The sequence below is a fragment of the Entelurus aequoreus genome, linkage group LG17, assembly GCF_033978785.1.
Source record: "Entelurus aequoreus isolate RoL-2023_Sb linkage group LG17, RoL_Eaeq_v1.1, whole genome shotgun sequence".
Taxonomy (NCBI): Eukaryota; Metazoa; Chordata; class Actinopteri; order Syngnathiformes; family Syngnathidae; genus Entelurus; species Entelurus aequoreus.
Genome location: NC_084747.1, coordinates 1,261,503 through 1,273,317, shown reverse-complemented (window position 1 = coordinate 1,273,317; position 11,815 = coordinate 1,261,503). Strand labels below are relative to the sequence as shown.

General features: G+C 36.6%; 1 protein-coding gene across 1 annotated transcript in view; it reads left to right on the top strand.

Annotated features, from left to right (window-relative positions):
* The first annotated feature begins 1,715 nt into the window (after window positions 1-1,715).
* The window catches only part of fras1 (Fraser extracellular matrix complex subunit 1), a 121,459-nt gene continuing 111,359 nt past the window's right edge, over window positions 1,716-11,815 (top strand). Inside the window, exon 1 of the mRNA XM_062024313.1 lies at window positions 1,716-1,863. Coding sequence (XP_061880297.1) covers window positions 1,716-1,863 — 148 coding nt within the window. The remainder of the gene's footprint in view (window positions 1,864-11,815) is intronic.

The following is an 11,815-nucleotide window of genomic DNA, read 5'->3' as shown; positions in this document are numbered from 1 at the left end:
TGGGGTGTGAGAGGTGTACTCCATAGTACTACACTATGTAGTATAATAAGAAGTAGTATATGTCCTCAGGGTGCAACATGGGGTGTGAGAGGTGTACTCCATAGTACTACACTATGTAGTATAATAAGAAGTAGTATATGTCCTCAGGGTGCAACATGGGGTGTGAGAGGTGTACTCCATAGTACTACACTATGTAGTATAATAAGAAGTAGTATATGTCCTCAGGGTGCAACATGGGGTGTGAGAGGTGTACTCCATAGTACTACACTATGTAGTATAATAAGAAGTAGTATATGTCCTCAGGGTGCAACATGGGGTGTGAGAGGTGTACTCCATAGTACTACACTATGTAGTATAATAAGAAGTAGTATATGTCCTCAGGGTGCAACATGGGGTGTGAGAGGTGTACTCCATAGTAGTACACTATGTAGGATAATAAGAAGTAGTATATGTCCTCAGGGTGCAACATGGGGTGTGAGAGGTGTACTCCATAGTACTACACTATGTAGTATAATAAGAAGTAGTATATGTCCTCAGGGTGCAACATGGGGTGTGAGAGGTGTACTCCATAGTACTACACTATGTAGTATAATAAGAAGTATTATATGTCCTCAGGGTGCAACATGGGGTGTGAGAGGTGTACTCCATAGTACTACACTATGTAGTATAATAAGAAGTAGTATATGTCCTCAGGGTGCAACATGGGGTGTGAGAGGTGTACTCCATAGTACTACACTATGTAGTATAATAAGAAGTAGTATATGTCCTCAGGGTGCAACATGGGGTGTGAGAGGTGTACTCCATAGTACTACACTATGTAGTATAATAAGAAGTAGTATATGTCCTCAGGGTGCAACATGGGGTGTGAGAGGTGTACTCCATAGTACTACACTATGTAGTATAATAAGAAGTAGTATATGTCCTCAGGGTGCAACATGGGGTGTGAGAGGTGTACTCCATAGTACTACACTATGTAGTATAATAAGAAGTAGTATATGTCCTCAGGGTGCAACATGGGGTGTGAGAGGTGTACTCCATAGTACTACACTATGTAGTATAATAAGAAGTAGTATATGTCCTCAGGGTGCAACATGGGGTGTGAGAGGTGTACTCCATAGTACTACACTATGTAGTATAATAAGAAGTAGTATATGTCCTCAGGGTGCAACATGGGGTGTGAGAGGTGTACTCCATAGTAGTACACTATGTAGGATAATAAGAAGTAGTATATGTCCTCAGGGTGCAACATGGGGTGTGAGAGGTGTACTCCATAGTACTACACTATGTAGTATAATAAGAAGTAGTATATGTCCTCAGGGTGCAACATGGGGTGTGAGAGGTGTACTCCATAGTACTACACTATGTAGTATAATAAGAAGTATTATATGTCCTCAGGGTGCAACATGGGGTGTGAGAGGTGTACTCCATAGTACTACACTATGTAGTATAATAAGAAGTAGTATATGTCCTCAGGGTGCAACATGGGGTGTGAGAGGTGTACTCCATAGTACTACACTATGTAGTATAATAAGAAGTAGTATATGTCCTCAGGGTGCAACATGGGGTGTGAGAGGTGTACTCCATAGTACTACACTATGTAGTATAATAAGAAGTAGTATATGTCCTCAGGGTGCAACATGGGGTGTGAGAGGTGTACTCCATAGTACTACACTATGTAGTATAATAAGAAGTATTCTATGTCCTCAGGGTGCAACATGGGGTGTGAGAGGTGTACAGCAGATCTTCAGACGAGCATCGGCAGCGTTTGTTTGTGGTGCAAAGAAGGCGGGGCCTTGTTGCTAGGCGACCACTGTGTCCCCCGGTGTGCCCCAGACCACTACAGCCAGCAGGGGGCCTGCCTCAGTAAGTGTGCAAGAACTCTGATGATTTTGGAAGCTACTTGACACAAGATGCTAACATTAGCTTGTTGTTTACGCTCTAAGGTGTTCAAAACTAGCTTCCGTTTCTTCGCAACTTGTTTTTAAAATGTTAAACTTCTCTTTGAAATGTCAGCAATTAGTTGTTGTAAGGTGGCAGGACAAGAACTCTATTGGTTTTTAGAAGCTACTTGACCCAAGATGCTAACATTAGCTTGTTGTTTACACTCTAAGGTGTTCAAAACTAGCTTCCGTTTCTTCGCAACTTGTTTTTAAAATGTTAAACTTCTCTTTGAAATGTCAGCAATTAGTTGTTGTAAGGTGGCAGGGCAAGAACTCTATTGATTTTTAGAAGCTAATTGACACAAGATGCTAACATTAGCTTGTTGTTTACACTCCAAGATGTTCAAAACTAGCTTCCGTTTCTTCGCAACTTGTTTTTAAAATGTTAAACTTCTCTTTGAAATGTCAGCAATTAGTTGTTGTGCCGTGGCAGGGCAAGAACTCTATTGATTTTTGGAAGCTACTTGACACAAGATGCTAACATTAGCTTGTTGTTTACACTCTAAGGTGTTCAAAACTAGCTTCCGTTTCTTCGCAACTTGTTTTTAAAATGTTAAACTTCTCTTTGAAATGTCAGCAATTAGTTGTTGTAAGGTGGCAGGACAAGAACTCTATTGATTTTTGAAAGCTACTTGACCCAAGATGCTAACATTAGCTTGTTGTTTACACTCTAAGGTGTTCAAAACTAGCTTCCGTTTCTTCGCAACTTGTTTTTAAAATGTTAAACTTCTCTTTGAAATGTCAGCAATTAGTTGTAAGGTGGCAGGGCAAGAACTCTATTGATTTTTAGAAGCTAATTGACACAAGATGCTAACATTAGCTTGTTGTTTACACTCCAAGATGTTCAAAACTAGCTTCCGTTTCTTCGCAACTTGTTTTTAAAATGTTAAACTTCTCTTTGAAATGTCAGCAATTAGTTGTTGTGCCGTGGCAGGGCAAGAACTCTATTGATTTTTGGAAGCTACTTGACACAAGATGCTAACATTAGCTTGTTGTTTACACTCTAAGGTGTTCAAAACTAGCTTCCGTTTCTTCGCAACTTGTTTTTAAAATGTTAAACTTCTCTTTGAAATGTCAGCAATTAGTTGTTGTGCCGTGGCAGGGCAAGAACTCTATTGATTTTTGGAAGCTACTTGACACAAGATGCTAACATTAGCTTGTTGTTTACACTCTAAGGTGTTCAAAACTAGCTTCCGTTTCTTCGCAACTTGTTTTTAAAATGTTAAACTTCTCTTTGAAATGTCAGCAATTAGTTGTTGTAAGGTGGCAGGGCAAGAACTCTATTGATTTTTAGAAGCTAATTGACACAAGATGCTAACATTAGCTTGTTGTTTACACTCTAAGGTGTTCAAAACTAGCTTCCGTTTCTTCGCAACTTGTTTTTAAAATGTTAAACTACTCTTTGAAATGTCAGCAATTAGTTGTTGTAAGGTGGCAGGACAAGAACTCTATTGATTTTTGAAAGCTACTTGACCCAAGATCCTAACATTAGCTTGTTGTTTACACTCTAAGGTGTTCAAAACTAGCTTCCGTTTCTTCGCAACTTGTTTTTAAAATGTTAAACTTCTCTTTGAAATGTCAGCAATTAGTTGTTGTAAGGTGGCAGGGCAAGAACTCTATTGATTTTTAGAAGCTAATTGACACAAGATGCTAACATTAGCTTGTTGTTTACACTCCAAGATGTTCAAAACTAGCTTCCGTTTCTTCGCAACTTGTTTTTAAAATGTTAAACTTCTCTTTGAAATGTCAGCAATTAGTTGTTGTGCCGTGGCAGGGCAAGAACTCTATTGATTTTTGGAAGCTACTTGACCCAAGATGCTAACATTAGCTTGTTGTTTACACTCTAAGGTGTTCAAAACTAGCTTCCGTTTCTTCGCAACTTGTTTTTCAAATGTTAAACTTCTCTTTGAAATGTCAGCAATTAGTTGTTGTGCCGTGGCAGGGCAAGAACTCTATTGATTTTTGAAAGCTACTTGACCCAAGATGCTAACATTAGCTTGTTGTTTACACTCTAAGGTGTTCAAAACTAGCTTCCGTTTCTTCGCAACTTGTTTTTAAAATGTTAAACTTCTCTTTGAAATGTCAGCAATTAGTTGTTGTAAGGTGGCAGGGCAAGAACTCTATTGATTTTTAGAAGCTAATTGACACAAGATGCTAACATTAGCTTGTTGTTTACACTCCAAGATGTTCAAAACTAGCTTCCGTTTCTTCGCAACTTGTTTTTAAAATGTTAAACTTCTCTTTGAAATGTCAGCAATTAGTTGTTGTAAGGTGGCAGGACAAGAACTCTATTGATTTTTGAAAGCTACTTGACCCAAGATGCTAACATTAGCTTGTTGTTTACACTCTAAGGTGTTCAAAACTAGCTTCCGTTTCTTCGCAACTTGTTTTTAAAATGTTAAACTTCTCTTTGAAATGTCAGCAATTAGTTGTTGTAAGGTGGCAGGGCAAGAACTCTATTGATTTTTAGAAGCTAATTGACACAAGATGCTAACATTAGCTTGTTGTTTACACTCCAAGATGTTCAAAACTAGCTTCCGTTTCTTCGCAACTTGTTTTTAAAATGTTAAACTTCTCTTTGAAATGTCAGCAATTAGTTGTTGTGCCGTGGCAGGGCAAGAACTCTATTGATTTTTGGAAGCTACTTGACACAAGATGCTAACATTAGCTTGTTGTTTACACTCTAAGGTGTTCAAAACTAGCTTCCGTTTCTTCGCAACTTGTTTTTAAAATGTTAAACTTCTCTTTGAAATGTCAGCAATTAGTTGTTGTAAGGTGGCAGGACAAGAACTCTATTGATTTTTGAAAGCTACTTGACCCAAGATGCTAACATTAGCTTGTTGTTTACACTCTAAGGTGTTCAAAACTAGCTTCCGTTTCTTCGCAACTTGTTTTTAAAATGTTAAACTTCTCTTTGAAATGTCAGCAATTAGTTGTAAGGTGGCAGGGCAAGAACTCTATTGATTTTTAGAAGCTAATTGACACAAGATGCTAACATTAGCTTGTTGTTTACACTCCAAGATGTTCAAAACTAGCTTCCGTTTCTTCGCCACTTGTTTTTAAAATGTTAAACTTCTCTTTGAAATGTCAGCAATTAGTTGTTGTGCCGTGGCAGGGCAAGAACTCTATTGATTTTTGGAAGCTACTTGACACAAGATGCTAACATTAGCTTGTTGTTTACACTCTAAGGTGTTCAAAACTAGCTTCCGTTTCTTCGCAACTTGTTTTTAAAATGTTAAACTTCTCTTTGAAATGTCAGCAATTAGTTGTTGTAAGGTGGCAGGACAAGAACTCTATTGATTTTTTAGAAGCTAATTGACACAAGATGCTAACATTAGCTTGTTGTTTACACTCTAAGGTGTTCAAAACTAGCTTCCATTTCTTCGCAACTTGTTTTTAAAATGTTAAACTACTCTTTGAAATGTCAGCAATTAGTTGTTGTGCCGTGGCAGGACAAGAACTCTATTGATTTTTGAAAGCTACTTGACCCAAGATCCTAACATTAGCTTGTTGTTTACACTCTAAGGTGTTCAAAACTAGCTTCCGTTTCTTCGCAACTTGTTTTTAAAATGTTAAACTTCTCTTTGAAATGTCAGCAATTAGTTGTTGTAAGGTGGCAGGGCAAGAACTCTATTGATTTTTAGAAGCTAATTGACACAAGATGCTAACATTAGCTTGTTGTTTACACTCTAAGGTGTTCAAAACTAGCTTCCGTTTCTTCGCAACTTGTTTTTAAAATGTTAAACTACTCTTTGAAATGTCAGCAATTAGTTGTTGTAAGGTGGCAGGACAAGAACTCTATTGATTTTTTAGAAGCTAATTGACACAAGATGCTAACATTAGCTTGTTGTTTACACTCTAAGGTGTTCAAAACTAGCTTCCGTTTCTTCGCAACTTGTTTTTAAAATGTTAAACTTCTCTTTGAAATGTCAGCAATTAGTTGTTGTAAGGTGGCAGGGCAAGAACTCTATTGATTTTTGAAAGCTACTTGACCCAAGATCCTAACATTAGCTTGTTGTTTACACTCTAAGGTGTTCAAAACTAGCTTCCGTTTCTTCGCAACTTGTTTTTAAAATGTTAAACTTCTCTTTGAAATGTCAGCAATTAGTTGTTGTAAGGTGGCAGGGCAAGAACTCTATTGATTTTTAGAAGCAAATTGACACAAGATGCTAACATTAGCTTGTTGTTTACACTCCAAGATGTTCAAAACTAGCTTCCGTTTCTTCGCAACTTGTTTTTAAAATGTTAAACTTCTCTTTGAAATGTCAGCAATTAGTTGTTGTAAGGTGGCAGGGCAAGAACTCTATTGATTTTTAGAAGCTAATTGACACAAGATGCTAACATTAGCTTGTTGTTTACGCTCTAAGGTGTTCAAAACTAGCTTCCGTTTCTTCGCAACTTGTTTTTAAAATGTTAAACTTCTCTTTGAAATGTCAGCAATTAGTTGTTGTGCCGTGGCAGGGCAAGAACTCTATTGATTTTTAGAAGCTAATTGACACAAGATGCTAACATTAGCTTGTTGTTTACGCTCTAAGGTGTTCAAAACTAGCTTCCGTTTCTTCGCAACTTGTTTTTAAAATGTTAAACTTCTCTTTGAAATGTCAGCAATTAGTTGTTGTAAGGTGGCAGGGCAAGAACTCTATTGATTTTTAGAAGCTAATTGACACAAGATGCTAACATTAGCTTGTTGTTTACGCTCTAAGGTGTTCAAAACTAGCTTCCGTTTCTTCGCAACTTGTTTTTAAAATGTTAAACTTCTCTTTGAAATGTCAGCAATTAGTTGTTGTGCCGTGGCAGGGCAAGAACTCTATTGATTTTTGGAAGCTACTTGACCCAAGATGCTAACATTAGCTTGTTGTTTACACTCTAAGGTGTTCAAAACTAGCTTCCGTTTCTTCGCAACTTGTTTTTAAAATGTTAAACTTCTCTTTGAAATGTCAGCAATTAGTTGTTGTAAGGTGGCAGGACAAGAACTCTATTGATTTTTGGAAGCTACTTGACCCAAGATGCTAACATTAGCTTGTTGTTTACACTCTAAGGTGTTCAAAACTAGCTTCCGTTTCTTCGCAACTTGTTTTTAAAATGTTAAACTTCTCTTTGAAATGTCAGCAATTAGTTGTTGTAAGGTGGCAGGGCAAGAACTCTATTGATTTTTAGAAGCTAATTGACACAAGATGCTAACATTAGCTTGTTGTTTACACTCTAAGGTGTTCAAAACTAGCTTCCGTTTCTTCGCAACTTGTTTTTAAAATGTTAAACTTCTCTTTGAAATGTCAGCAATAAGTTGTTGTAAGGTGGCAGGGCAAGAACTCTATTGATTTTTGAAAGCTACTTGACCCAAGATGCTAACATTAGCTTGTTGTTTACACTCTAAGGTGTTCAAAACTAGCTTCCGTTTCTTCGCAACTTGTTTTTAAAATGTTAAACTTCTCTTTGAAATGTCAGCAATTAGTTGTTGTAAGGTGGCAGGACAAGAACTCTATTGATTTTTTAGAAGCTAATTGACACAAGATGCTAACATTAGCTTGTTGTTTACACTCTAAGGTGTTCAAAACTAGCTTCCATTTCTTCGCAACTTGTTTTTAAAATGTTAAACTACTCTTTGAAATGTCAGCAATTAGTTGTTGTGCCGTGGCAGGACAAGAACTCTATTGATTTTTGAAAGCTACTTGACCCAAGATCCTAACATTAGCTTGTTGTTTACACTCTAAGGTGTTCAAAACTAGCTTCCGTTTCTTCACAACTTGTTTTTAAAATGTTAAACTTCTCTTTGAAATGTCAGCAATTAGTTGTTGTAAGGTGGCAGGGCAAGAACTCTATTGATTTTTAGAAGCTAATTGACACAAGATGCTAACATTAGCTTGTTGTTTACACTCTAAGGTGTTCAAAACTAGCTTCCGTTTCTTCGCAACTTGTTTTTAAAATGTTAAACTACTCTTTGAAATGTCAGCAATTAGTTGTTGTAAGGTGGCAGGACAAGAACTCTATTGATTTTTGAAAGCTACTTGACCCAAGATCCTAACATTAGCTTGTTGTTTACACTCTAAGGTGTTCAAAACTAGCTTCCGTTTCTTCGCAACTTGTTTTTAAAATGTTAAACTTCTCTTTGAAATGTCAGCAATTAGTTGTTGTAAGGTGGCAGGGCAAGAACTCTATTGATTTTTAGAAGCTAATTGACACAAGATGCTAACATTAGCTTGTTGTTTACACTCCAAGATGTTCAAAACTAGCTTCCGTTTCTTCGCAACTTGTTTTTAAAATGTTAAACTTCTCTTTGAAATGTCAGCAATTAGTTGTTGTGCCGTGGCAGGGCAAGAACTCTATTGATTTTTGGAAGCTACTTGACCCAAGATGCTAACATTAGCTTGTTGTTTACACTCTAAGGTGTTCAAAACTAGCTTCCGTTTCTTCGCAACTTGTTTTTCAAATGTTAAACTTCTCTTTGAAATGTCAGCAATTAGTTGTTGTAAGGTGGCAGGACAAGAACTCTATTGATTTTTGAAAGCTACTTGACCCAAGATCCTAACATTAGCTTGTTGTTTACACTCTAAGGTGTTCAAAACTAGCTTCCGTTTCTTCGCAACTTGTTTTTAAAATGTTAAACTTCTCTTTAAAATGTCAGCAATTAGTTGTTGTAAGGTGGCAGGGCAAGAACTCTATTGATTTTTAGAAGCAAATTGACACAAGATGCTAACATTAGCTTGTTGTTTACACTCCAAGATGTTCAAAACTAGCTTCCGTTTCTTCGCAACTTGTTTTTAAAATGTTAAACTTCTCTTTGAAATGTCAGCAATTAGTTGTTGTGCCGTGGCAGGGCAAGAACTCTATTGATTTTTAGAAGCTAATTGACACAAGATGCTAACATTAGCTTGTTGTTTACGCTCTAAGGTGTTCAAAACTAGCTTCCGTTTCTTCGCAACTTGTTTTTAAAATGTTAAACTTCTCTTTGAAATGTCAGCAATTAGTTGTTGTAAGGTGGCAGGGCAAGAACTCTATTGATTTTTAGAAGCTAATTGACACAAGATGCTAACATTAGCTTGTTGTTTACGCTCTAAGGTGTTCAAAACTAGCTTCCGTTTCTTCGCAACTTGTTTTTAAAATGTTAAACTTCTCTTTGAAATGTCAGCAATTAGTTGTTGTGCCGTGGCAGGGCAAGAACTCTATTGATTTTTGGAAGCTACTTGACCCAAGATGCTAACATTAGCTTGTTGTTTACACTCTAAGGTGTTCAAAACTAGCTTCCGTTTCTTCGCAACTTGTTTTTAAAATGTTAAACTTCTCTTTGAAATGTCAGCAATTAGTTGTTGTAAGGTGGCAGGACAAGAACTCTATTGATTTTTGGAAGCTACTTGACCCAAGATGCTAACATTAGCTTGTTGTTTACACTCTAAGGTGTTCAAAACTAGCTTCCGTTTCTTCGCAACTTGTTTTTAAAATGTTAAACTTCTCTTTGAAATGTCAGCAATTAGTTGTTGTAAGGTGGCAGGGCAAGAACTCTATTGATTTTTGGAAGCTACTTGACACAAGATGCTAACATTAGCTTGTTGTTTACACTCTAAGGTGTTCAAAACTAGCTTCCGTTTCTTCGCAACTTGTTTTTCAAATGTTAAACTTCTCTTTGAAATGTCAGCAATTAGTTGTTGTAAGGTGGCAGGACAAGAACTCTATTGATTTTTTAGAAGCTAATTGACACAAGATGCTAACATTAGCTTGTTGTTTACACTCTAAGGTGTTCAAAACTAGCTTCCATTTCTTCGCAACTTGTTTTTAAAATGTTAAACTACTCTTTGAAATGTCAGCAATTAGTTGTTGTGCCGTGGCAGGACAAGAACTCTATTGATTTTTGAAAGCTACTTGACCCAAGATCCTAACATTAGCTTGTTGTTTACACTCTAAGGTGTTCAAAACTAGCTTCCGTTTCTTCGCAACTTGTTTTTAAAATGTTAAACTTCTCTTTGAAATGTCAGCAATTAGTTGTTGTAAGGTGGCAGGGCAAGAACTCTATTGATTTTTAGAAGCTAATTGACACAAGATGCTAACATTAGCTTGTTGTTTACACTCTAAGGTGTTCAAAACTAGCTTCCGTTTCTTCGCAACTTGTTTTTAAAATGTTAAACTACTCTTTGAAATGTCAGCAATTAGTTGTTGTAAGGTGGCAGGACAAGAACTCTATTGATTTTTTAGAAGCTAATTGACACAAGATGCTAACATTAGCTTGTTGTTTACACTCTAAGGTGTTCAAAACTAGCTTCCGTTTCTTCGCAACTTGTTTTTAAAATGTTAAACTTCTCTTTGAAATGTCAGCAATTAGTTGTTGTAAGGTGGCAGGGCAAGAACTCTATTGATTTTTGAAAGCTACTTGACCCAAGATCCTAACATTAGCTTGTTGTTTACACTCTAAGGTGTTCAAAACTAGCTTCCGTTTCTTCGCAACTTGTTTTTAAAATGTTAAACTTCTCTTTGAAATGTCAGCAATTAGTTGTTGTAAGGTGGCAGGGCAAGAACTCTATTGATTTTTAGAAGCAAATTGACACAAGATGCTAACATTAGCTTGTTGTTTACACTCCAAGATGTTCAAAACTAGCTTCCGTTTCTTCGCAACTTGTTTTTAAAATGTTAAACTTCTCTTTGAAATGTCAGCAATTAGTTGTTGTAAGGTGGCAGGGCAAGAACTCTATTGATTTTTAGAAGCTAATTGACACAAGATGCTAACATTAGCTTGTTGTTTACGCTCTAAGGTGTTCAAAACTAGCTTCCGTTTCTTCGCAACTTGTTTTTAAAATGTTAAACTTCTCTTTGAAATGTCAGCAATTAGTTGTTGTGCCGTGGCAGGGCAAGAACTCTATTGATTTTTAGAAGCTAATTGACACAAGATGCTAACATTAGCTTGTTGTTTACGCTCTAAGGTGTTCAAAACTAGCTTCCGTTTCTTCGCAACTTGTTTTTAAAATGTTAAACTTCTCTTTGAAATGTCAGCAATTAGTTGTTGTAAGGTGGCAGGGCAAGAACTCTATTGATTTTTAGAAGCTAATTGACACAAGATGCTAACATTAGCTTGTTGTTTACGCTCTAAGGTGTTCAAAACTAGCTTCCGTTTCTTCGCAACTTGTTTTTAAAATGTTAAACTTCTCTTTGAAATGTCAGCAATTAGTTGTTGTGCCGTGGCAGGGCAAGAACTCTATTGATTTTTGGAAGCTACTTGACCCAAGATGCTAACATTAGCTTGTTGTTTACACTCTAAGGTGTTCAAAACTAGCTTCCGTTTCTTCGCAACTTGTTTTTAAAATGTTAAACTTCTCTTTGAAATGTCAGCAATTAGTTGTTGTAAGGTGGCAGGACAAGAACTCTATTGATTTTTGGAAGCTACTTGACCCAAGATGCTAACATTAGCTTGTTGTTTACACTCTAAGGTGTTCAAAACTAGCTTCCGTTTCTTCGCAACTTGTTTTTAAAATGTTAAACTTCTCTTTGAAATGTCAGCAATTAGTTGTTGTAAGGTGGCAGGGCAAGAACTCTATTGATTTTTAGAAGCTAATTGACACAAGATGCTAACATTAGCTTGTTGTTTACACTCTAAGGTGTTCAAAACTAGCTTCCGTTTCTTCGCAACTTGTTTTTAAAATGTTAAACTTCTCTTTGAAATGTCAGCAATAAGTTGTTGTAAGGTGGCAGGGCAAGAACTCTATTGATTTTTGAAAGCTACTTGACCCAAGATGCTAACATTAGCTTGTTGTTTACACTCTAAGGTGTTCAAAACTAGCTTCCGTTTCTTCGCAACTTGTTTTTAAAATGTTAAACTTCTCTTTGAAATGTCAGCAATTAGTTGTTGTAAGGTGGCAGGACAAGAACTCTATTGATTTTTTAGAAGCTAATTG